This window comes from Mycteria americana, chromosome 14 (assembly GCF_035582795.1).
Source record: "Mycteria americana isolate JAX WOST 10 ecotype Jacksonville Zoo and Gardens chromosome 14, USCA_MyAme_1.0, whole genome shotgun sequence".
In the NCBI taxonomy this organism is placed as follows: domain Eukaryota; kingdom Metazoa; phylum Chordata; class Aves; order Ciconiiformes; family Ciconiidae; genus Mycteria; species Mycteria americana.
Window position 1 is genome coordinate 7,354,407 of NC_134378.1, and position 26,384 is coordinate 7,380,790.

The 26,384-nt window shown below is 53.0% G+C and overlaps 1 protein-coding gene across 1 annotated transcript; it reads left to right on the forward strand.

Annotated features, from left to right (window-relative positions):
* Positions 1 to 3,255: 3,255 nt before the first annotated feature.
* Positions 3,256 to 24,784, forward strand: ADA (adenosine deaminase). Its single transcript, XM_075517055.1, has 11 exons — positions 3,256 to 3,302; positions 11,588 to 11,649; positions 14,929 to 15,051; positions 15,201 to 15,344; positions 16,183 to 16,298; positions 18,616 to 18,740; positions 21,241 to 21,312; positions 21,581 to 21,682; positions 22,433 to 22,500; positions 22,988 to 23,117; positions 24,372 to 24,784. The coding sequence occupies exons 1-11, from the start codon at positions 3,267 to 3,269 to the stop codon at positions 24,471 to 24,473; spliced, it is 1,080 nt and encodes a 359-aa protein (XP_075373170.1). The 5' UTR covers positions 3,256 to 3,266; the 3' UTR covers positions 24,474 to 24,784.
* The last annotated feature ends 1,600 nt before the right edge of the window (positions 24,785 to 26,384 follow it).

Below are 26,384 nucleotides of genomic sequence, written 5' to 3' on the forward strand. Positions count from 1 at the left end.
GTCTCTTCTCCACTTCAAAAGCACCGTTCCTCGAAGCTGAACTCAGCACAGGGCTGTCTGTCTTTACATGTGACTCAAAGGTATGACTAAAATGGAAGGGAAAGCAAATGAGGTCTGAAGTATTGGGCTGACACAAATGCCCAAGCGAGGGTTTAGGTGGAACGGAGGTCCCTGTCCGTGCCCTTCTGGCTTCCCGGGTGGGAAGTCACCATCAACCATTAAAAAACAGGCTCTTGCTGCTCTTGAGCCTTCTGGCTGCAGAGAGATGTGGTGTCCTCTGTAGGAAAACATTCATTTAATATCAACAGTACAGCAGTTGTTGCAACCACCCGATTAAGCCAGTGGTAAAGATGGATAAAGTGGATCAGGGTCAGGTCAATTAAAATCAGCCCAACTCCAAGCCTTATTTCTAAGGCTCTGCAATACAGTTGCGTGCAATGAATGCACTATGCAGTCCTGCTGTTGACACTCCTGGAAAGAGCTGAGTCTGCAGCACATGTGTATTTACTAAGCAGAAAAAAAAACCATCAAACTTTACAAAACTTTACACACTTACAAAACCTTACTGCACTATTCCCAGTCAATGGGGCCAGTTCAGCTCCATTTGCCTCTTTCTGACCTTCACTAATAACTCTTCTCCCAGCAGAAAATTACCCACGTGCTATTTTTACCTTGTAATTTCCTTTAATCCCAAATAAAGGTTCTAAGTGACCTCTGTCCTCCCAGTGTAGATGACACATCGAGCAAGGCTGTGCCCACAGAAGACCGTTAGACAGTACCGTGTATTCACAGTGTGACCATTTATGCTGTAGCTGCTTTGAAGCAGAAGTCAGACCTCAAACATGTGACACTGTGGGACATTCTCCAGGCAAAATAGATGTTTTTCAAGTGGCTGCTGAAAAAGCCCGTGATGTGGAGGTGAAATGGTCTATGTGAGCCAGAGCTCACCTCGCCCGGGGACGGTTTCACACCCAGTTGCTAATTTGCACACTCAAGCATTTTATTTCTGCCGAGACCCTCTGTGCACACCCAGCGGAGTTTTACCCAAATTCAGTGCTCACAAAGCTTTGGGAGCCTGGAACACTGTCAGCTTTTGGTGACTCCAGAAATCACAAGTTTTAGTGCAGAAAATACCTGCTGCTTATTCCCCCTGGTTTCCTGTGGGCCCGGGGCTGCGCTGCTCTGTCCCACAGGCTCCTGAAAGCCCCGAGCGGTGCTGGCACTGTGCTTGGCAGCTAACGGTTACTTTCGGTTACTTTGCCCTGCCAGTCACTATTTTGTAAAGAATTTTTTTTGCCAGTTAAGTGTGGCTAATGTGCTTTCATCTCTACAGTATGGATGCAGTCAGGGCATCTCTGAAAGGTGGTGCTTAATAAAAGAGAACATGTTGATGAACTTTCCTCCCCAGCCAAGCCCTGTGCTTTTCCCACGGACTTCGCTGCAGTGCACATACCCAAATGACCTTGGGATTCGAGCTGAAAAACTGCTGTTTTGTCAATGCCTAGTTGGCTTTGGGGCAGAAATTCCATCACTGCTCTCATGGCAAAGCTGGGAAGGAGTGACAAGGGACGCCGGTGACGTTTCCCTGTGGAGCAACGAGCGTGCAGCATGTTCCGCGTTTACTGAGCAGTGCCTTACTAAGCAGGTTGCAGCCCCCTCCTTCAGGGCTGCTCACTCCCCTGGGCTGTTTCACGTCACCTTGCTGGGGCGGCAGCGTGGCTGTCACAGCGCAGGGCTGGAGGAGCACCCAGCCCTCCCTGTCCCCGCGGGGCAGGGCCCTGGCGTAGCTTAATCCCCTGCTGCTACCTTCCACAAACAGTGTCCCTCTGGTGTAAACACAGCTGGGGAAGGAGAAGAGGAAGCTTTACTTTCCAACCATTTGTGGTAGCATTCATGCCTCCAGCCCCAAGTGCTTTCTCTGCTCGCATGCTAGAGCAAGTAATAGTATTAGGACATATATATAGGACAAGAGGAAATGGTCTCAAGTTGCGCCAGGGGAGGTTTAGACTGGATATTAGGAAATTTTACTTCACTGAAAGGGTTATCAAGCATTGGACCAGGCTGCCCAGGGAAGCGGTTGAGTCGCCATCCCTGGAGGTATTTTGGATGAGGTGCTTAGGGACATGGTATAGTGGTGGTCTTGGTAGTGTTAGCTTTACAGTTGGACTCGATGATCTTAAAGGTCTTTTCCAACCTATACGATTCTGTGATTCTGTGATTCTGTATTTTACATTGACGCAGTGGTTTTCATCTCCAGGGCTCCCCGCAGGCCCGGCCTGTGGTCTGGGGATGGCCTCACCTGGGCAAGTGACCGCCAGTCATGCAGAACAAAACTGTGGTCGTCGGCTCTGCAGTGGTTTTGGAAACGTCACCTGCCTGCTCAGCACCTTCCGGGCAGCTTGGATCTCATCTCTCCCAGGGCTGCACGAGGACCCAAGGGATGTTCCTCAAAGCTCACTCTCGGGAGTGGTTCCACCTTGCAGATTTGCCTTCAGCTAAACGGGTGTGACTTTGTGGGTGCTTCAAGACTGGAGTGGCTGAAAGTTCTGCTTTCTCCAGTACCACAGAAGCCATGCTCGGTGGGGAGGAGCAGGACTTTCTGCCCCACTGTCCCTCAATGACATGGGCTGCCATGTGCATCACCTATGGGAGAGGAAGGCAGGAGGCAGAGCAGCAGAGTAAAACGTGGCCAGGTCGCTAAAAATAAGAAATGAAACGCTGAGTTTGAGTTTGCAGGAGCTGAAAGCAGGTGTGCGATGGACCAAACAAGTCCAAAAAGCCATCGGACAAAGCAAGTGAGTCACTGCGCAGCAGCTTTGTGAGCAGGAAAGGGGGTGAGGGGTGATCGCTCCTAAGCTGAACAATTAAGTCCTTTTTAGGTTAAAAAAAATATTGTTGCATTGGCTTAAGACTGCAACCGAAGCCGGAGATCGCATTCCAGTTCTACGAGCGGAGCTGTTGTCTCGCCGTGTTAGATTTCCCTTCACTGCTGCCGGAGCAGGAGGGGCTCCGCCCGGGCTCTCGGCTCCCCAGGGAAACGGGGCGGGGAGCCTTACCGGGTGGGATTTCGGGGGCTCGGGGCGATTTCGGGGACCCGGGGCGGCAGGAGGCAGCCCTGCCGCAGGGATGCCGCGGTGCCCGGCGCTGCGCGGGGCGGGGCGGGCCCGGCAGGGGGCGGGCGAGCCCGGCCGGCGGAGCGGGGCGGGGCGGAGCGCAGCGGAGCGGAGCGGGCGGCGGGCGCGGAGCGGGGCAGCGGCGGCGGCGGCATGGAGCGGGAGCTGTGCGCCTTCGGGAACCCCAAGGTGAGGTGGCGGCGCTGCCGGAGCCGCTGGGCTGGGAGCGGGGCGTGCACGGGGGCTGGGGTGCTGTGCACCGGGGCTGGAAGCGGGGACAAGCACCGGGGCTGAGGTGCTGTGCACGGGGCTGGGAGCGGGGACAAGCACCGGGGCTGAGGTGCTGTGCACGGGGCTGGGAGCGGGGACATGCACCGAGGCTGAGGTGCTGTGCACCGGGGCTGAGGTGCTGTGCACGGGGCTGGGAGCGGGGACATGCACCGGGGCTGAGGTGCTGTGGTGCACGGGGCTGGGAACCGGGACATGCACCGGGGCTGAGGTGCTGTGCACCGGGGCTGGGAACCGGGACATGCACCGGGGCTGAGGTGCTGTGCACCGGGGCTGGGAACCGGGACATGCACCGGGGCTGAGGTGCTGTGCACCGGGGCTGGGAACCGGGACATGCACCGGGGCTGAGGTGCTGTGCACCGGGGCTGGGAACCGGGACATGCCCCGGGGCTGAGGTGCTGTGCACTGGAGCTGGGAACAGGGGCATGCCCCGGGGGTGAGAACCGGGTCATGCACCGCAGCTGAGCCGCCGCACATGCACCCGGGGTGAGAGCCGGGGCGTGCCCCGGTGCGGAGGCGGCGGGCAGCGGGGTGGGAGCTGGGGCATGCCCCGGGCACGGCGGCCGAGCCGCGAGGGTGTGCCCTGCGGTGTCGGTCGGCGGTACCAGCCGGGGTCTGCGCTGCCCCGGCCCGGTGCTCCCCGCAGGGACACGCAGGAGCTGCCGCGGGTGTCCCGGCCATCCCGCAGTTCCCGCCGCCGGAGCGGTGCTGGTCCCGGTCGCCGCCGCGGGGACGCGCCAGCCCCGGTCGCTGCTCCTCCGGGTGGGGATGCGCCGGGCGCCGCGCTAGGGCATGGCTGGGGACGTGGGAGGCCCCGAAGCCTCCAGCGCTCCGGCTGTTGCCTTGGTCTTCTAAAACAAACGTTTTCTCTTGGGGTTCTTTTTGTTTGTTTGTTTCGTTTGCGGGTTTGGTTTTGTTGTTTTATTTTTTTGGTGGTGGCTTTTTGGTGGTGGTTTTTTTTTTTTTTTGGGGTGTGGTGTGTTTTTTTCTTTTAAACGTTTAGTTCAGTTATTCCTCAGATACCTGAGATACCATCTTGGTGACTGCTGTCAGAGAGTGCTCCAGTCTTTTGCTCTCACCATGCACTGTATAAATACATCTCAAGTAGGATCATACAGTAACATGTTTATGAATCAAAAAAGTTGCAAAGGAAGAAGATGAAAGAGATGTGGTTAGCAATAACCCTGTATCTGATGGCAGAGTGCTGCCTTTGCTGCAGGACGGCTCGGCTCTGAGGTTGTGGTCTGGCTAAGCTGGCCCATGGGGAGCAGGCTTTCTCTGCTTGGCTGCCTTTGGGCTCCGGCCCTGACTGCCAGGCAGGGTTGGGCTCTTGGTCGGCAGCGAGGGGCTGGGGCAGACCAAGAAAAGAGATGTGAGGGTCATGGTGGTCCTGCTCTGGGAGAACCTGAGTGGTGGCAACTGCGTGCGGCTTTCCCAGGGAAGAAGATCGCCTCCGAAAACCCAAAAGGGGGTTTTTTGCTGCTGTTTGCATCCCCTACCATTCCCAAACCATTTATCTCTTGGTTTGAGCTTGCACCAGAAACGTCTAGCATACTTGGAAAAGCCTGTGTGCATGGGTCTGATTCGTGTTCGTTCCATCGCTGCGTGAGGTTTCCCTCTCAGGGAAGGTGACCCGTGCAATAGCAGGCAAACCTTGATACTGAAATCCAGGGAGCATTGACATCTGCTAGTGGTTAAAGCCTTTTTAAAGCTACTTCAATTTTGGGAGATGTTGGCGTTTCATCAGCTCCACTAAGAACAAAAGCTGTTGGTTCACCCCAGTGGTTTTAAACTTTTGGCTGAGAGAAGCAAGTTAAGTTGTCTTTCACTTGTGCTTCTTCCTACTTTTCCAGTGTGTGGGAGAGTGTGATGCTGAAGAGGGAGACCTAGGAAAAACTGTGCAGGGTTTGACCACTAAGATCAGGCTTCTGTTGTCTGGTTGCCCGCAATTATGAGACTGGTTTTCCTGAGTCAGGCAGTCCCTTTCAGTCCTGCGAACCTGCTAAGTCAGGCTTGGGGAAAAAAAAAAAAAACAGGTCTGAAGTCAGTTAATGAGCCCTATTCATTCCCCTAGACCCTCTGCCATTGGGAACGATCAGTTTTGTGTTTTAGAGATGTTTCTGGTAACTGGAGTGGCTTCGAGCCCCGGCTGAACGTGGGGCCGGGGCTGCCCCCGCATTTTTCGGGAACTCGCTGACTCCCAGCTGCTGCAGCGGATGAACAGGGAGCTGCTGGAGAGCAACTTTGAACCCTGCTTATTGTAGGCCATAAAAGAGCAGAAAAGACTGCCGTTCCTTGGATGCCGACCATCAGCCTCTTCCTTCTCTGCTCCACAGCCAGAGCAGAGACGGTGCCCTCGCTCGCTGCTGGCTCCTCTCCCCGCAGGCCAGCCCCAGCTCGGGGGCTTCGGGACGGGTGGCTGTCTTCTGCGGCTCCCGTGTGCCTTGAGCCGCGGTGTGGGGAGCAGGATGGGAATGGGGGCTTCTGGGGTCACGCCCACACCCTCTCAGCGGCTGGTATAGCTCTGCTGCTGGATGCTTGTTTCCAAAATGAGCTCAGGCTGCTTTGGGCAGGTATTCCCGCAAGCCCTCCCCGGGCACGCTGTGCGTGTCGTGGTGTTTTGGAGCTTGTCCCTGTCCAAAGGAAGGCAGTTGTCTCCAACATGTCCTTCCTATCTGGGAACTGGGAGAGATGGCCAGAACTGGCTGTAGCTGTGTGTGTCCCCGTCAATGGTTAGGAGAGCGCCTGGTGACCAAATCCAGACGGTACCGAAGGTGCCTGCTCTGCTGCAGAGCACTGGCTGTACCCAGGGGGGTTTGGGTGGGCGTCCTGCCCTGCTCCCTGCAACGCTGCAGCCTGCCCCTGCTCGAGACAGACCTGCCCATCTGTGCCGAGCCAATAGTACAGGTATTTGCCTTAGATGAAACTTAAAAAACAAAAAACAAAAAGAAAAAAATAATTTAAAAAGGCGAGCCTTATTGTGGGGAGTGCAAGTGCACGAGGGTGTGCCGAGGATGACGTTTTCTTCAGCTCATCCGCTCTCGTGCACAACCTGACCCCCGACTGGCTTGGCACGGGTCAAAGCCTGGTGCCACCGAGGCTGCGCTGAGCTCAGCCGTACCTTACGCAGCGATGCGCGTGCTCGTACCTTCAGTAATGCTCTGCGGGCGCGCTCTCAGGTAACCTGCCCGGCTCCGCTTGTCAAACGTGATGGCAGTAAGAGGCTGGCTTGGTGCTGCTCAAAGTGCAAGGACTCCGTTTATTGCCCCGAAGCGTTGCCTCGTTCCAGCCACGTGCGGGTGCGAGGTCTGTGGGGGCTCGGGGGGACGTGGCCCTGCCTCTCCGTGGGAGCTGTCCCTGCAGGAGGGTGACGCAGAGCCACCATCGCCTATTAATGGCAGCAGGAGCCTGGTAACCGGGTCGGTGGAGGCTGAGTGGGTGGTGCTGGGAGGAATGGTACGAAGGGCTGCTCAGCATGGGAGCGTCCTCCTCCCCCGCAGTCACCGAAGCCACGTGTCATATGAACGCTTCTCTAGAAAGCAGGAATATTTCTTGCAACGGAGCAGTGAGTGGGTCTTGTAGTCTCCCACGTTTCTCTTTTAAAGGCTCAAACCTTAAAGCGTATGGCAGATTCGTCTCCAAAACGCATTTGTGGGTGTCGTCAGGTTTGAGGATAATACTGTGCCTCTTCCACTTCACGTCCCTCTTGATCCACTCTCGCCTCTTGCTTCTAAATGAGCGTTTGTGGTGAGTTTATGATGAGCATAACTTGGCTCCTGACAGCGCGCTTTCATAAAACTGGTATTTGGGGAACACAGTTCATTCTTTTTGCAGCGATTGGCATTTGTCTTATCTCTTGTTGAATTTTGCTCTCTATTAACGTTTTCCTGCCACGTGTATCTAACAATTGGTAGATGACAGCTCTAATTACTCTGTTTTTCAGTTATCAAGATCAATAGAGTGAACTTTAAATTATCATCTTTTAACGTGCTGATAAATAATCCTGGGCAAAGTCACTGCTAAGGGTTTTAAAACGTGCAAATTTAGCGGCTGCCTGGATTATCTATTAACATCTGCTGGAAACCATCAAAATAAAAGGTGAGGTTGGTGTTACTTTTACCATGGTGTTAGGGCTGACTTGTTCATTGTAAGTATTTAAAAAAGACCCTAAAACGACCTAATACAGAAACTCCCTCAAGTGCCTTAGCTTGGATGGTACTTTTTATGCCACATAATAGGCGAAATGAGCAGTTAACTGCTCTGCCACGGTCCACGGAGCAAACCGTGGAGTAATAGAGAAATTCTGTTGGGTTGACTGTAGCTGTTGACTGTAGCTACTTTGAATGTTTGGTTAACTTTTTCCTCTTAATTTCACTAAATTGAAAATAATCAGACTTGATCTTTGAACGGAACATGCACGTTTGCAGTACCTCATTTTGTGTTTGAATTTATTTTTGAAGCTTATTAAGTTTCAAAGAAAACATTACAATATTTTCCGAAGAGAAAGGTCAAGGCAGCGCCCTTAAAACTTCTCCTTTTTTAAAATCTGAACCAGCTTGCTGATATCTGCACTAATGAGTCATGTGCCGTGGCTGAGCTAAAACTTTTTTTGCATAAAAATGGAAAGTGCTCGGTTTGCTCTGACAGCCTTGCTGGGGGTTGTCTGTGCTGAGGATGCACAATTCATGGCCAGTTATGTCTTTTGAACTCATCCCTCTGGCTTTCGACAACTCTTTAGTAAAACTCAGATTTCGTTGAATTGCACTATGGTTTTTTGATGCACTGGCTGGCGGGCAGTGAAGTTGCTCTCAGCTGCAGCGCCGTGGAGGCGCAGAGGAAGGGCTGACGGGTGGCTACGAGGCGCAGAGGAAGGGCTGACGGGTGGCTACGAGGCGCAGGGGAAGGGCTGACGGGTGGCTGCGAGGCGCAGGGGAAGGGCTGACGGGTGGCTGCGAGGCGCAGGGGAAGGGCTGACGGGTGGCTGCGAGGCGCAGGGGAAGGGCTGACGGGTGGCTGCGAGGCGCAGGGGAAGGGCTGACGGGTGGCTGCGAGGCGCAGGGGAAGGGCTGACGGGTGGCTACGAGGCGCAGGGGAAGGGCTGACGGGTGGCTACGAGGCGCAGAGGAAGGGCTGACAGGTGGCTACACCGTGCTGAGCCCCCTCCAAAGGTGGTCCCGAGGGTCCTCACTGCGGCTGGGGAAGAGCGGTGCTCCTGCCCCAGGAAAGCACTTGAGAGCTCTGCTGCTTTCTCGTTCTTCATCAGAACAAATGGTACCACGTACAGGTTTGCTGTGAGAAAGGAAGGCGTCGCTGGTCCTGGCATGGCTGAAGGCTCCAGTGCTGGTGCAGCCCATGGTGCTGTTGGGGTTCTGGACCAAGTGTCGAGATCGCTATTTAATCTGGGTGCGCAGGCTTCCTCTCCAAATAAACCGGAGGGCTTGGGGTGGGAGAGCACGTGTGCCTGGACCTCTGTGTGCCGAGGAGCAGAGCCCTGGAAGAGGCTCTGGGCTCCTGCGTTCACCTTATTTCTGCTTGCTCAGGCATCGTCTCCTGGAGCCACAGTTCAGAGAAAGCTCTTTCATCTTTATCTGGGTACTTTCCTTGACTTAAAGCAAGGTCATGTCACCCACTTGCATCTGGAAAAGTCTTGTGCTTTGTTTACCCAAAACAAACACGCAGGAAGAGAGCTGAAGTGTAATCTGCAGCGAGCAGCCTCCCACAGACCTGGAAACCTGCGGCGTTTGTGAGCAAGGTGCCTGGGGGAGCTGAGCTGCTCGGTTGTGCCTCTGCTGATTGCATCCTTATCTAGGGCCGGCTTTTGGTGGAGACCCTTGTAGGCAAACCTTTACTTCTTCACTTGAATGTCCTTTGGTAATCCAAATAGCATAGATTAGTTCTCAGCTGCAGAAAACAGCCCCCCCAGCACTGATCCTGAGGAACCCCGCAACTTTTTGGGTTGAGCAGCATTGACGAGAGTTTCTTAGCACTTAGTTTAGGTCCCTCCAGACCCAAAGAAATGCATGGCAGGGGAGGAAGAGCCTGTCGCTGGTGCTGGAGAGGAACCTTGCTGCTTTACAAGCATCTTGCCTGCAGTAGTGGCAGAAGGAGGTGGCTTTCACGGATGAAGGACGCCACTGAATTTGCTTTCGCATTGATGGAAATGTCACGTTGGGATGTTCTTGCAGGAAATGCTTGAGAAATGCTTGGAGTGAGAAGACCTCGGTAGGTTCGGGTTGCTTGGTTTTTATATCCAGCATGAGAGAGTTTCAAGCCTGTAACTCCAGCAGAAAGTCACAAGGGCTGTTGAAAACCTTAAGGAATGGAGTTTGCATGGTTTTGAAATAGGAATCGGAGCTCAAGAGTGGAAAATGTGCCAGGCGTCCACATCTGGCGATGCAGATCATGTCCGTAGTCTGTTATTTTATCTGCTGCTTCTCAGGACATTTAGTCCTCATAAGCAGGATTGCATAACTCGAGGTGGGGGGAAAGATCAGGTTTTGCCCTTTGAAAATCTTCATCCCTGTAGATTCAGATCGTGTCTTAAGGGTAGGAGAAGTGACAGGGATATCTTTTTACAACCTGCTAGCAGTGGTGTCTGTGGGGATATTCATGACCCCTGGGCCAGCTGATTGCAACGGTGCAGGGTCAGTAGCTCAGGCTGCCCTGAGCCTGGCACCTGCGTTTTGCATCCCACCAGGATACATTTCAATGGTAGCTTCGTGGCCATCCTGTGCGGGTGACCTGAGCCCTGTCCCACCTCAGCAATGGTGACCTTTTGCAGCAGAAGTGGTCGATGAAAACCCTGACCGTGAGTCAGGAGATGGGTGTCTCCACCTGCGTGGCAGGTGTCTGGGGCTGCGGGAGGAGGTGGGGATGGGAGCGAGCTCGCGGGCATCAGTGCTCATCCCAGAGACGGGCATTGCCAGCCCTGCGCCGGGAGCTGGGCCAGCAGCGTCGAGCTCGCATCAGCTGCTCGCAGATGCTTCAGAGGAGAGCGAAAGGATCTTGAGGTGGACAATTACGCAGTGCCCTGCTTGTAGGGACTGCTTACTTACTTTTCTTCCAGCTCCTCGTAGTTATTCTTTGATACCTACCCTGACGCCAGAGGGTTTGTGGGTTTTAATTAGTAACCCTGGGCGGTTTAGTTATCCATGCAAATATCCAGTCCTCTTCTGAATCCTACTCAATTCTTACCCTCAGCATCCTGCAGCAATCATCTACACAGGAAAATGTGCACAATGTTATAACTAACAAGAACATTGTGTATTAAGTTGCTGCTCTACAGTTTCATTAAAAAAATAAAATTAAATTAAATATGTATTTTGCAGCCTATTCCGTTGCTTTAAAGAAAACTGTTCTGGAAATCTGAAGATCTAGCTGAAACATCTTACAGCTAATATTTTCCTTCCCAGTTTGACTTCCAAATTACATTTGTCATGTTTCTCCAAAAACCCCAGCTGCCTAACGGAAAAAGCTTGCTTTTGCTTTTCTGGGGCTCTTTCTCCAAAATCCATTGTTTCAGCAATAATTGGGAAACAGGGTTTCAGAGTGAAGAGATCTGAGTTACTGTCCCATTTTTAATGAGTCAAAATGTAAGTGTTTTATTTGGAAACCAGCTTGTTAGCTCTACGGGGCAACTCTTGTTCTTTTAATTTTTTACAGCACCTTGTACCGGGGCTGACTCCATGTGTAGGATTAGAAAGCCGGTATGCTCTGATAATACCAAGTAGTGAACAATATATCAGGAGCTGATTCTTGGAAGTGAAGTCAAAGCTTTTGTGTAATGACTCTTAGCAAATTAATTGATGCTTGGGTGTCTGTGAGTTCAAGAAGGAGCAAGCTGGAAAGCAAAGGTGTTTGGGGTTTGTTTTTTTCCACTCTTCCCAAACTCCAAACCATGCAAGCTAAATAAGGATAGGGCAGTTCCTGAAGATTACTGGAAACAGAATAAATTTCTAAAGATCCATTAAATGTGTGAGCTGCAGCAGCAATAAGAAAATATTTAGATAATACTTAGATATTGAAAAAGAAACTTTATAATGACGGTGTTTTAAATTTTTTTTGTGCTTTCTTGTCATGACTTTGTCCCTGTATTGGCTGCATTTATCCCTGCATTAGCACCAGCTGCTTATCTCTAAACTTTTGCTGGAGCTCTAAGAGTACTTCACCAATTTATCTTATTGCAGGTTGAACTTCATGTCCACCTGGATGGAGCCATTAGACCAGAGACAATCTTGCACTTTGGCAGGTGAGTTGCGGGGGGAAGAAAGCTCTGGGAGCTGCAGTCTAAAAGCACCGGTCCCTACTCCCACGCCTTCTGCTTGTCCAGTTCTCCGACAGAAGGGCTTGTGCCGGCAGGCTGGGGAAGCTCTCTCCCCTGCTGTGCAGGCAGCAAACCTCGCTGGTGCTGGTCCGGCCTCTGCACAGACAGGTCCTCTGGCTGCACGGTGTGAGGATATTGAGCACATCCCAAAAGGCGATGTTGCGGCACGGCTGCACCGGTAGCAGGAGCGTGAGCAAGGTGGTCATGGGTCCCGTGAGCCAGGCAAGCTAAGGGGAGGCACCGTGAGAAAAGTACAGAAGATGTCTCGTAGACAGAGCCGTCTGCCTTTGAAGTGTACCTGGGAAATGGCAGAGTCAGTGTATTCTCATTTCTTTTTCCGCGTTCCTAATTGCAAAAGCAAGTTAAATGAAAGCAGGCTGGGAGTGTCTTCTCGGTGGTGGTGCCGTCTTGGGAGGAAAAACCAGCTTGGGTGCTCCTCCCTGCCCTGCTGCTGCCTGCCTTTGAACCCAGACTGTCTGCCTGGCGCTAGCGGTCTAGGAGCCGTGCTTGTGTGAGGGTGACCCCGGAAAGCACTCGGCAGTGACTTAGGGGGGTTGTTTCCTTGACAGAGCCCACGTGCATCTTCCTGCTTCAGCGTAGCTCGTGTGGGAAGCACCAGGGTGAATGATTAACTGGTGCAAGGACCTGGCTCCACGGTTGTAAGCAAAATAAACTTAAGACTTCTTCCAGCTGTCACTATACAAAAAGTGAATGGACACTAGCAGATACCCTCAGATCGAGAAAGTGGCAAGCTTAAAGATTTCAGGAAACGGCTCTTAGGCACAACTCTGGTACTTTGGGGAGGAAAGCAGTTCTGAGGAGGATGGGAAGTGGTTCTGGCATCCCGTGAGCCCAGCAGACTCCAAGGCAATGCGATCCTAGGGGGAAATACTCTCTCTGAAGCAGCTTTTTCTGCAGGGAGCGGCCATACATTTTGCAGTGCAGTCAGAGTAAAGAAGGTGGATCAGAGACGTCCATCTCATTCGTTGCAGGACATTGGCGTGGTGAGCTGAGTCAGGGTTCCTGCTGGCTCTGCCTGTGCCGCTGGTGGGCTGCAGGGCTGGAATACAAGTCCCCATGGACAGAAGAGTCGGTGCTGACTCCCTGGGGTTCTGCTGAGTCTCTGCTGCCAGCAAAGGACAAACGCTGGTGTAGTCCCCCAGGAGGGCTGTAGGAGCCCTGAAGCCCAGGAGACACCAGCCATCTGAGGATCCGTGCCTCTCTCCTGCTTAGGGCAGAAACCTTCATTGCCTGAGCGCGTGCCGAGTTCCCTCTTATTTTTAAGCAGCCCTGGCATCCCGGGGAACTGCCAGCCCTCGGTGGAGCAAGGCTGTGCTATTCATGGGCTCTAAAACTAGTGCTGACACAAATGTAAAAGCAATGGGGCAGTGTAGGAGATGTAGGGGACTGCCTTAATAACCTCACACTGGACACAGAAAGCTGCTTGTGGTCTATTTTTAAGGGTAAAGAGCTGGAAATAAATTTGCCAGGTGGTGGCTGACCACGTACAAATAACCCGAAGCTGCTGGGCTGCACGAGCGCCCTTGGGCAGTGACTGAACTCTGCCATTTTTAGAAGCTTTGGCTCCAATTCTGCAAGGTCTGGGTCAGGCTTTGCATCTCCCCTGCCCAGCCAAAGGGCTTAGAGCCCTGGCAGGCCCCTCATGGGACTGGGTGTCCCCAGGAGAGGTGCCCTCTCCACAGTGGGATGGTGTGCATGGTGCTGCCCGTGGCTGGAGGTAGCTCTGGGCAGGACGCCGAGGTGCCAGTGGGCACGAGCGTGTTCCCCTGGGGCGGCTTTGCTGCAGGAAGGCTCCCAGCTACCCGGCAGGTTGGATGGGGCAGCAGCAGCTCCCAAAGCCGTGGTGGCAAGATCTACCAGACCCCCTCAGTCAGAGACCCGGCTCCAGCGTCTCTGCGCTGTGGATCATCCCAAAGCGCTGTCGCTGCTGGCCGCGCGGAGGTAATCCTTTGGGAAGCACGTGGAGGAGGTCAGGGAAATGGCTTTGCTGTAGGACACTTTCCCTGGGCAAGTGGAGGAAGAGGTGGGCCGGTTCTTGGAGCAGAGACCCATGTGTCAGTGCCATGGAAAGGGCAAGGCAGGGAGGAAAACCGATGCCTTGGCAGTGATGAACGTCCCCTGCCGAGTGCCAGCAACTTAATCTGTGCAGATTGCATGTGAAGGCTGAGCGTGGGGCCGCTTTCCTTCCTGCCTGAGCGGGGAATGAGCAATGTTTACTGGGCCCAGGAGCGGGGTCCTTTGGGCTGCTTCCCTGCAGATTGCTCATCGGGGCGGCTGCTGGCGTCGGGACGCTAAAGCTGTCTGTGGTGTTTTGTCTCTATTAGCAGAGATATCCGTCAATCAGCTGTAATTCATTGTGGCAGGAAAGAGGATTAAAAACAAATGTCTAGTTATTATTCCTAATTTAGGTTGGCATTCATGGGCAGAGTGACAGCCTGTGGAGTGGGGGTGGAGAAGCCTGCCCGGGAAGCGCGCAGCATCCTTGGCTGGCAGCCCCTTCGAGCCTGGCTGTCACCCCGCCGGGGACACCTCCACCCACCCGGGACTCCAGGGACAAGCAGCTTCTTCCCTCTTGGAAGAGTTTAGGTGGGCTTTACCATCTCCATCCCTTTGGTGAGAGCAGTTGTTGGACTGCCATTTGCTCCTGCGTGGGAGGTGTCCCCATCAGAGAAGGTGCCACCACGATATTTGGCTTGGGAACCGGCTCACTCGCAGGAGCTGCCGGCGTTAAACCCATGAGCCACAATGCTTCTGCGCGCGTGATTGCCTGGGAGTGTCTCTGTGATTTTTGAAACCTTTGAGCCTGCGTAGGTGGAAATTAACTTTTCTAAAGAATTTTGGCAATTCTGCCGCTAGGGCTAGGAGGTGCTAAGAAATAATCCAGAGCCCCTTTAGATGAACTCCTTCTTAAGCTTAAAATGTGCTCTGGCTGTGCTCCTGCCGGGTCAGTCTGGGCTGGTATTTTCATTTGTTTTTGCTTTGTGTGTATTTTGGACTGCCTTCCTCCCCGCTGAGATTCAGGGCTGCATCTATGAGGAGATTTTGGAAGGACAACGTGTGCTATATCTTTTCTGTGAAGAAATCGCAATTAATGCTGCCAGCTTGGGATGCAATTGCTGTATGAAATGGACTGATTAAAAATCGATAGTCTTCCCCATCAGTAATACGTGGCTTCATTTCCAGGAAAAGAGGAGTTCCTCTTCCTGGCAGCACTGTTGATGACCTCCTGAAGCATGTCAGCTATAAAACACCACTGACACTTACCCAATTTCTAGAGAAGTTTAATCACTACATGCCTGCCATTGCGTAAGTACCCCACTTCTTGCTTCTTCCCCCTCAACCCTTGGCAGGACCCCTTGGCTAACGTTGCTCAGCCTTGGAGGTCACCTCGCCCATCCCCAGTGTGCCCCAAGGGTGACGAGTCCTGGTGACGGGTCCCACTGCCGTCCCTGCAGGGGTGACCGTGAGGCGGTGAGGAGGATCGCCTACGAGCTCGTGGAAACGAAAGCAAAAGAAGGCGTCATCTACGTGGAGGTCCGGTACAGCCCTCACCTCCTGGCCAACTGCCGCGTGGATCCCATCCCCTGGGGCCAAACCGAGTGAGTGTTCCCACCGTGCCGGGGAGCCGGTGGGTGGTCGGTCGGGCATGGAGAAACCAGCGTGTGTTCAAAGTCTGGTGTAACCAAACCGCCTCGTTCCTCCACCGTAGCGAGCGCCAGCACTCTTCTGCCTCTCTTCCGTATTGATAGGATTTTTCCTCTTATAATATCTCTGCGTGCTGCTGTGTTTTACTGTCCCTTGCTTTGGGCACCTAATTCTGCAGGTGCAGAGCATCTGTGCTTAAACTTCTGGCTGAAGCCAGTCTCTGTGCAAGGGAAAGCAGCGTTCAGATGTGGACTGCCTGCCTGCAAAATGTGAATTTGAGCTGGCAGAGATGGTAGGCAATGTTGGAGGGGGCTGGCGAGCCGATCCCTTCTTTACCTGCCATCCCCACTATAATGTGTGCTTCTGATTAAACCAGCGCTGAGCTCTGTGGCCGCTTACAGCATGTGCTGTGATGGGCGTTGAGCCCCCAGGCTTGTCCCTGCCCGCCTGCAGGCAGCTGTGTGCCCTAATGAGATGCTCTGGCAAGGAGCCGGTTCCTCTGCTCAGGCAGGATTGGCGTCCAGTTCCCCGAGGCTTTTCTAAATCTTACTATCATCTTTGCATGCTTTTGTGCCCAACGTCTTGTAAATCTGGGCATGGCACGGGTGTAAAAGGTGCTCTTCAGCTCTGGGCAGTCTCATCAGGCTCCTCTGGATGTTAAGGCGAGTGGGACCCTGGGCAGCCTGGGTTTTGCATGGGGTGTCCCATGGGGATGCTGGGCTGGACCTGCGGCTCCTGCCTGCTTCCCTGCCGGGTGTCTGGCCTCTCGCTGACGGCTTTTCTTCCCTGCAGGGGAGACCTCACTCCAGATGAAGTCGTTAACCTCGTAAATCAGGGACTACAGGATGGAGAAAGGGATTTCCGCATCAAAGCCAGGTCTATTCTATGCTGCATGCGCCATATGCCAAGTAATGTATTGCAGCTCCCCTGCTGCTCTGCTCCCCTTCCCTGACGCGTGGCGGGGGGTGACGTCCCCTGGGTTCAGGTCCCTGCAAAAATGTGGGGAAGGCCCCAGTCCCGTGGCCCTGGGTCCGATGCAGGACCAGACAGCGCTGAGAAGTAGTTTTTTTTCTTGGTGGGGTCCTCTGCTCCCTCACTATGGGGAAAGGATCTGCTGGATGCAAGAGTGGGGGTCTGTGGTTACAACCAGTATCTGAAAGGTCTTGCTAGAGAGACAAAACGGGCTCTTCTGTCCTCTCCTGGGGGAGGTGTGACTTCTGCTCGTACCTCGCTCCCTGCCCAAAGGCTGGAGCTCTCCTTGGGCCAGTTGAAGCCCTTGCCGCAGCAAGCAGTTGCATCTGCCATGACCATCTGGTGGGTCCAAGAGCAAACGGTCATGGGAGGAGGACCACATGAGATCTCACACTTTCCCTGTTCATGGTCACGCTGCTACAGCAGCATGCTCCTTCATTAGCCTGGACCATGGGTCAGCCAGGCAGTCCGCTGGCTGCAGTTTCTGCTGGTTTAAGCTGAAAACACAAGTAAAATATACTTAAGTCACATATATAAAATGTTTTTTATAAAATCAACAGTTCTGAACCTCATCAGTAACAGGTGCTGTGACCCAGAATAGGAAGAAAACCCAATTTCCAGTGTTTCATTGGGCTGCTGAGTTCTGTGAGCATCTTCCTCTAGGGAAAGATGCAGTCGGAGCGAGGTTGTATGACAGTAGCGGTTCTGTGTGAGGACTTTGTTATGAATATCTTCATACCTCACAACAGTCTTATGTAGGTGGTGGAAAGGTGTAGGCATGTAGATGGTGGAAAGATTTTTGCTAATGAGTACACGGTTAATTTATGTCTAGCAATGTGAAAAATTATATTCTTGGAAACTGGGAGATTTGAGAGTGGGTTGGTTTTTTTTCCTGCCTGCACAATCAACCCCAAACAACACTTTGAAAACTTGACCCTTAAATTCCTGGTTTCTAGGAAGAAAACTTTTTTCTTCGCCGAAACTGGAAAGCTGTAAGGCAGTGTCCCACTTGCCTGCAGTTACAGCCCCTGCCAACGCACAAGTGGTAAAGGCAGAAGGTGGCGGGAGCACCCGAGGGCGTACGCAGCGTGTGCCTGTGCAGCAGGAGGGATTGCTCGTGCAAACAACTGGGTTGGCATCTCATGCCTGTGTCCCAGGGCACCAACTCTTACCCAGAGCCAGCGCTGCAATCGGGATGTGCTGCACAGTGAGAAGCCACCCTGTAATTTATGAACTGTTGAGAGAAAGGCAGAGATGCCAGCCAGAACTAGCTAATATTGTTAATAAAATAATGGCTCTAACCCAGTGAGCTGGGAAGTGATGAAAAAAGAGGATTAATTTGCACACGTTTTCTTACGTGTTTGTATGATTTGGGGATTGTATGTACACAGCAGGTGCCTGTTAATTATTAACACTACCGTTTATCTCTGTTTCTTGGCCTTTTTGCTAAGGGTAAGTGCTATATGAGCGGGTAGGTGCATGTCCTTTCTCAGAGGTTATCCTCTGGCCTGATCAGAGATAGCTCTGAAGTAGTTGTTGGCCACTTGTTGCTCTCTTTTTCTCACTGATGGCAAAAAGATAAAACTTCATGAGTGTTAAAGGTCAGCCTTTCAGGAGGCTGCCCAGCTCCTTCCCACCAGGAGCAGCGTCCGACATCTTGTCTGGGGGAGTCAAGGATGCTCTGCCACAGGGCAGGGCTGACTGTCGTACAGGGCCCCCCCGAGATCCCTCCCAGCCCGAACTCCTCCGTGACACAACACGTCCGACGGGTTCTTCCCTTCCCCCCGTGCCCAGCCTGGCACGGGGTGACAGCTCAGGAGTGAGTAGGGGGATTTCTCCCGCGCACCACCTTACAGCACCTGGGCTGGGCGGTTCAGCTTACCTTGGGCCAGCGGCAGTCACCACCATGTTTGGAGGGGTTTTTCTGTTTTCTTTTTTTTTTTTTCTTTTTTTTTTTTTTCCCCTGCTGAAAGTGAGAAGAAAAACAGAGATGAGAGCAGCTTTATAGCTGGTAAATGCATTTGATTTCCCTTTGATTGACGATGGACTAATCAGTTGACAGCTTTTATTTGCTTGAAGATGGCAGACCTTTCTAGGAGTTTGTTAGCTTTCTTTTTGAGCGCCAAATTTTAGGAAAGACCAAAGAAAATAGCTCTAGCCTTCTAGTTACATGACCAGGATTTGTTTAGAAGAATGCTGAAGGTGTGACTCTTACCAATGCTTTCTCCTGAACGCTGGTGCTGTCTCTTCCAGGCTGGTCTCCAGAGGTGGTGGAGCTCTGCAAGAAGTATCGAAACAACTCTGTGGTGGCCATTGACCTGGCTGGGGATGAGTCCCTGAAGGTGGAGAATTCCTCCGAGCATAAGAAGGCTTACGAGGTTTGTTTAATAGGCTTCTTAAAAGAAATGATGAGAAAAACATATATTGAGGGGACGTGCGTGAGGGGACATGCAGTATGTTATTCAGACTGCAAACAGCTGGGACAGCTTAAAAATTCATTGCAGCTATTAAAAACATTCTGTTAAATAGCAAAAGTATTTGTTTATACTTCCTAAATGATTAATGGCAGCCATCATTGCTTAAACACGGCCTTAGAGCTGGAGCTCGGCATGCTACCCCGTAGCACTGAGCGCAACGTGAGTGACGCGGAGCCCGCGTCCCCCCCGGCAGCACCCCGCTGCTGTCGGCTGGGGTCTGCTCCTGGGGCTCAGCAAAACCACAGCCAAGGGTGGAAGAGACTGACCTTTCCAGTCTGGCAGAAATCACCCGAGGAGCAGAGAAGCTGCTGCACGTTTGAAGTGCTTTTATCTGATCATCTCGACTGCAAACGCTGGAATGGCTTCAGGAGCCTGATCGGAGACTCTCGCTAGACCTCAGGGCTTTGCGGCGGCTCAAAGGGGAAGCTTTGCGCCTCCCTCCTCTTTGCTGGTGGGCGTTTGGGGTTGTTGGTCCCCTGCATCAGTGGGAGAGCAGGTTGAGCACCATCGCTGCTGAAGAGGACAGTGGTCTGCAAGCAGCGCTCAGGGCGCAATGACATGGGGCTTTCTCGGGGTCTTTGCCCCCCTCAGCGGGAGCCGATACAAGGTCTGCCTGTGCTGCTGTGCCGTGCTGGATGAACTGAGCGGTTATAAACTGAGACACGGGCACAGGGTTTTGTTAACCGACGGGCGGGTGCGCCTCGCCCTGCCCCGGTGTGCCAGCAGTACGCGGGTCCAGGCTCCTCCGTCCGAAGGATGCATCTTGTCGCTGTGCCGGGGGCTCGCTCAGGCTCTGGGATGATGAAGCAAACCCCGCTCCCATCCATCGGCCCCTCTTGGCCTCCGTGGTAGGGAAGTACATCCCCATAAATACTGCTGCTACTTTCTGTGGGGTACGTAATGCATCCAGGGAAACTGGAGAGCCTTGTGATGTCCCTTGGGCAGGCACGTTCTGCCTGGGAGCGCTCGGGGCTGCTGGAGGGGAAAGAGCAGAGAACGGCGAAAACTCGACTGTGGCTGCTGGCTGTGGAGGAGCACCAGGAAGCGTAGAGCCAAGGATCCTAGGACCACCATGTCCAAGGAAGCAGGGATCCTTGGAGGAGAAGCCAAGGGAAGCACCATGTGTCCTCGGACAAATGGGTTGAAAAAGGGATTAGAGCTCTCCAGGGAAGATGTGCCCATGGATGGATGTTAGACACGAGCTCCCTCCTGGGTGGAGGGGCTCAGGCTTCAGCAGCCAGGAGGGTTAGTGGGGAAGGGTCCTGGAGCACGTGCTCTTCCTGACCCCTCTGCTTGCGTGCCCGGCTCCTGTTGGGATAGTTAGGGATGCCCGCCTTGGGACTGGGGGGGTGAGAGTTTCTGGTTTCTCTTCATCCTGTGTCGAAACAAGTGGAAAATCTCTGTGCTGCTGTGAGTCTGTCTCTCTTCTTGGTCTGGTACTTCAGGCAGAGGGATTTTGTTATTTTAAAAAGTGTCAAAAATTAGCTGTTTGGGAAAAATCAACACTCACTCAAATGCAGGGAGCACAGAGTGTCTTTCAGGTCGATGCACACAGGGCTCTTCTGTAGCCATCCCAGGCAGAGCCTGGCCTGACCTTCGCTGGGCCCGTGCGTGCAGCACATGAGGAGCTGAAAATTAAGTAACTGAAAAGAAGTCATGAGTGAAAAGCCCTGAAGGAGTGCCTGGGAAGAGCGTCTGCTGCGAGATGGGGCTCGCAGCCTGCCCGTGGCCGCTGGCTGGGTGGCCCTTCTCCAGCAAGGCAGGAGCCAGGCTTCCCTCGAGGCTGCGTGGCTTCCCAAAGCCCAGGTGGTCTGTGGCCGCCCTGGCAAGGGATTTTTGGGGATGACCACGGAGAACATCTCAAAATGCCCCCAAAGCTGCAGCCGCAGGATCCTCCCAGCTGGGCTGCCTCCGTCCCCAGCCCCATACAGGAGGGAGGTGCTCGGTGCCTGAGCATTGCTTCATCTCTGCCCTGGGGGCTTTTAGATTCTCCCACTTGGCTGCAGCTGGCCAAAAAGGTAGAAGTTTCTAAGACAGCTGCAAGGTTCATGCAGAAGGGCAAGTGGGTGGAGGAAGGAGAGCTTCGAGCTTGCCGCTGTCTGGAGCGGAGACAGTGGTGAGCTCACCTGGTATTAAAAGACCCTGGAGGAGTCTGGCCGGGATCCAGGGGAAGGTAACCAGGCTTTCTAAGCTTCTCTGCTTCTGGCATCACCGAGCTCTTCTCTCGCAGCCTGTGCTACAGCAGAGAGCATGCAACTCTCGGGGTGCGGGGCTCGTGGTTTGGGGGCTTTTCACACAGAGCCCTGTTGCTTGCTGTGCCCCCGAGAGCGGTGCCAGCCCAGGGGTTTGCTGACCTTGCTGCGGGTGATGGGACAGGAGCGTGTCCTTCCTTGCTTTGCAGGAAGCTGAAAGATGCGGGATTCATCGTACCGTCCACGCTGGGGAGGCTGGCCCGCCTGCCATGATCAAGGAGGTATGAGGAGCTCCTGGCTCGGGGCAGGGGTGGGAAGTGCCCCTGCATCCCCTGCACCGGGGAGAGAGGAGCCCAAATCCTCTCCGTATTCATAGCAGAGCAAACATCGGGGACCCCGGCAAAGACCTGGCCCCGACGGCTCAGAGAAGGATCTGCCCGGAGCTGGCTCAGTGGTGCGGGCTGCACCCATGGTGGGGCAGGGATCTCTGGGCAGGCAGGAGCTGAGCTGGAGCACAGAGGCTGTACGTGCTTTTCCTGTGCCCTCTAGGCAGTTTATCTGCTGAAGGCCGAGCGCATTGGCCATGGCTACCACGTCCTGGAGGACCCCGAGCTCTACAAGGAGCTGTTGAGAGCAAAGATGCATTTTGAGGTAAGGATGTGTGGTGGGAGGGTGACAGCCAGGTAGCTGCTGTCCGAGTGGAAAATCAGCCCTTGCTTGGGCTGTGCTACAGCCAGGGACACGACCTGACACCCGAGTGCTGACCACGTGTATGGTGACGTTGCCATTCAACCTGGATGACTAAAGCTCCACAGCAAAAATGGTGCTGACGCCTGGCCGTTTGCTGGGAGCTCTGCTGCGAGCGCAGCAGCTTGCAGGAGGTGTGCACTGAGAGGAATGGATCCTGTTCTGGCTGAGGATAAATTTTGGGCAGCTTGTTCACTAATTTATATACCTCAAGCCTGCAGGCTTCTCTGCCTGCAAGCAGGCTGCTGTACCGGCGCCCGTCTGGGTGGAGGGTGGAAGTGCCTGGGAGTTACTGTGCACGGGCAGATTTCTTTGTCTTTTCCCCAGAATGGGTATATCCAACTAATACATGGAATATATATGTATATACTTAATGCCAGTGGCTTCTTAGCTGTGGTTGACACGTGGCTGGTGGCTGACTGGCCGTGGGAAATATCCCACCGGCTCCTGCCGCAGTCACGCAGGCTGTGGGCTCTTCGCATCTGTGTCATATGGGACGTGCACTGCTCCGTCGGAGCAGCGCTGAGGGGTAGCCGGGAACAAAGCTCTAAACCTTTATCTGGCTTTAGCAGCGTGCTTAGCTATCTGCGTACACCGCTGTGGTTCAGATCTGCGTGGTTGATTCTGGTTTTCATGTTTAACTCCCCCAAACAGGTCTGCCCCTGGTCCAGTTATCTTACTGGAGCATGTCTTCCAGACCTCGGGAAACACCCTGTAGCACAGTAAGGCTTCTCCGTTACGTTCAATCTTAAATAACCAGGATTTGGGTTGATTATAGCTGCTTTATTGCTTTACAAAGGTAATGCGCATCTAACCACTTAGGAAAATGTGGTACAGCCTCGCCCTTGGGCACAGAGGGGCCCGCTGCGGCTGGAGGGGGTGCGGGGGTTCCTGTCCCTCCTGCCCCTGCTCTGAGCTGTGGGGCACGAGGTGCTGCTCGCCGGCCGTTAGCCCTAGTTTGTGGGTGAGAGCTGAGGTTGCTGAACCTCTAAGCAAGAGGCGCCCCGATGCTCTGCTCCTCTCCCCACTGGAGAAGCAGATCGGTGCAGAGCGGCGGTGAGACAAGCCGAGCCCTGTGTTTGTGTCCGGCAGCGCAAGCCGCAGGGGCAGCTGCGGGGTCTTTCCTTTTATTGCATCTTACCCGGAGAAGGGCACGACCAGTGCCGTATCCAGTGTTTTACCCACCGGTTCAACCTGATTTCCATACAGATTTAGGAAGGATCGCGCTAACTATTCTATAAACACCGATGACCCCCTCATCTTTAACTCCAATATTGACAAGGATTACAGCATAGTGAAGGACTACATGGGCTTCACTGAAGACGAGTTCAAGAGGGTGGTAAGTCAGCCTCGGCTGGATGCTCCGCTGATGTCCTAGCGCAGCCCAGAACAACCTGCTGGTTTTCTTTAGAAGCTGAAGAGTTTTTAATGGAAATCAGAAAATCCTGCGCTGGCCTTGTAAGCACGAGGCTGAGGCTGAGGCGGATGCTGGGCGCGCTGCGGGTGTGGAGAGCAGGGCATCCGAGGGCAGGGTGGGCTCTGCAGGGGCTGCGTCACTCGGGCTGGCTGCTTTGGGCTTCGTGGGTAACAGGTCAGAGCGGAAATTGTCCACTGACGTCCTCACGGCAGGTCTTAGCAGTAAGGAAGGAAGGTGCCCGCTGCTTTTTTTTCTGGATTTGGAATTGCAGGTAGGTTATTTCCAGGCCTGGCCCAGAGATTAGCAAGATTCAGCAGGTGCGAAAGCGCTTGCAGTTTTTGCATGTATAACATGAGTATGCAACAACTGAACTGGAAACAAAGTGACTGCTGGCTTCAGTTTTGGCGCACACAGTCATTTATGTGTCTTGATTACTTCCTTGATTTTCTAATTACTTACAGAAGACAAAAAGACAGGATAACAGTTTGACTAACCTGGTTACCAGGGGAAGCTTTCCTGGTTTGCATTTAAAGTCATGCTCAGCACTCTCACCCGCGCGTCTCCCAAGATACTCGTGTGGATTGGGAAGTGCAGGATGCGCTTTACAAGAAAGCGTCAGTCCTGCTCTGAGCTCTGCCTGGAGGAACAAGTCCCCTTCTCCTACAGCCATCACTCTCTGGGTCTGGAAGGGGGAACGAGGACAGCCCTGAGCTCTGGGATCCCGGATCCACAGCTGTTCTGCTGCCAGCTGTCCGCTCTGGCTCTGGCAAAAGCCAGGTTATTCCCGTGTAATAAAAGCAAGGTCCCTGCACAAGGCATCCACGCAGGTTACGTTGCGCAGCCAGGCTGTGTCCCAGCAGCACCGCTGTGCTGGGAGAGGCCCTTGTCCAAAGGGGAGCTGGGAGTGTAGGGATGGGTCTAAAGTGCACATCCTAAAAACTCCGAAATACTTAAAGACCTTTACTTGTGCCTGCCTCGTTCCTCTCGGGACTGCTGCTAGTGATGGGCGGAGCAGTGGCCCTGTAAAGTAGGGCTGTGGAAATGAATCCTGGAGGGGAAACTTTACACTCTCCCTCGCCTGTGGCTGCTCAGAGCCAGACGCTGGGATGTGCACAACCACGTGTTCATGTCTGGCGTGTCTTAATGTCTCCCTTGTGTTCCCCTCTGCCTCCCCAGAACATCAACGCAGCTCAGTCCAGCTTCTTACCTGAGAAGGAAAAGCAGGAGCTGCTGGACACGCTGTACAAAGCCTATGGGATGGTCCCCAATGCATCGTGACCCATCCCTGCGACCCGGCGTGGAGCGGTGGTGGCCCTTCTTCATACGTGCTTGGCTCTGTGCTAGTGGGAGCAGCGGGAGAAGGTGCCCGGAGTCGGTCTCTATTACTGGCACCCCTGTGTTAACCCTTACAGTGCTAAGCAGAATCAGGCTATCACATACACCTACCTATACCCCCACAAACTCTCTCCCAAATGGACATCCAGCTTCCTATCTTGCTGTTGTGCAAGCAGACTGAAACTGCCTCCTGGCCTGACTCCCTTCCCCATCTGCCAGTCTTTCTGTACTGCAAATGTGAACAGAAGAATTTCCCCTGCTTCCACCCCCCCCCCCGCTTTATCTGTCCTGCCCCACCGACCTGCCTAGCCCTCGTCTGCAGGGCAGAAATAACCACCTTTAACTGTGACTGTGGCCTGGGTTAATCTTCACCTTTCTAGGAAAAAAGTGTGCTAGTGCTGACAAGGAGTGAGCAGGCACTTCAGAAACAGAGGCTTTATTCCCATCCGCGTAGGTAGGAGGGTTTGGCCACAGCTATATTTACCCAGGGTTAGTCTTGTACTAACAAGATTGGAACTTGCTGGAAGCTGGTGCTCTTGCCCATGCACAGGTCTGAAGGGCATTTAAAAAAAAAAAAAAAAAACAAAAAAACAAAAAACCACCACAATTTTTTTTGGCATCCTTTCTTGGATAAGGACTCCCGTGCGTCAGGCCTCCCAATGTCACTGCCGCAGCCGCGCACACCGCGGGCTCAGGCTTCGGCTGTGCTCACAGCTGGCCGTGACCATGCTCACACATGCATAGGAAGTTGGAACGTGTTTTTACCATTTTGGGCCAAAATCTGCCTTCTAGGACTTTTCCCAGTTTTGTACTCATCCTGGAGAATTCCTGTGAACTGCAATTTACTCTTCCTCCGTCTTTGTTTAGGACTTGGAAAAACCGTGATTGATTGCCTGTTTTAACCATTCTGCCCTCTTCCTGACTTGATGTAATCTTCAGGCGCTATTAAAACTGAATAAGTAAATGAATAAGCTAGGGCCCAATGCCGCACGTTGACTTGGGTCCCATCTGAATTGCTTCTCTCGCTCAACCACAACACTGGCTAGAAGTCAGATCTTCAGTTTGGTGGAGAATTTATACAGAAATATTCACCAAAATTCCTAAGCAATTTTGGTGCATTATAGTATGTTTACTTAATATGCAATAGAGCCGTGCATCCAGAGGGGAGACAATCATTTTCTTACGTGAGTGTGTGGTGTGCTTTAGCATCCCGGGTGCCTGCCAAGATGCTTACTCCAAAGATACTGTACCAAAAAGTTGCCTTTGACAAGGGGCCGTGGTTACCATTACCACGGACAGGGTGTGAGACTGGTCCAGTCTCAGCCAGCAGCGACCGTGTGCTGGGAGTATTTCCATTCTTTTTGGGCTTCCATATTTGTCTTCTGAGTAAAAAACTCATCTCTGAAGTACATGGTGCATATATACACTTACAGCTAGCTTATAGCTACACTTATGCTTATATATATAGCTAGATAGAGGGATATGAGAGAGTGAATTTCTTACTTTTATAAAGCAAATGATAAAGCATCACTTTTAAGAACATGATTGCAGTAAGAAACAGGCTTTTTTGGGTAATTTTTCTGCAAAAATTGTTTCTGAAGAAGAGTTGCTTGTTTGGATTCTGGACAGTTGATTGTTAATCCTGTTTAATAAAATCTAAATTTATATTAAAAGATAAATCCTCTTGCCTTTCTGTTCAAGGGAGACTGTTAAGAACCGTGGTCCACAACGTGAGCCATCGTAGCCCTGCTGGAGCACGAGGGTTAATCGGTAGGTGTGATGGGGGCTTTGGCAGCCCGATTCCTGCCTTCTCCTGTTGCCCGGTCGGAGCACTTTGAACGTTAACGCAGGTCA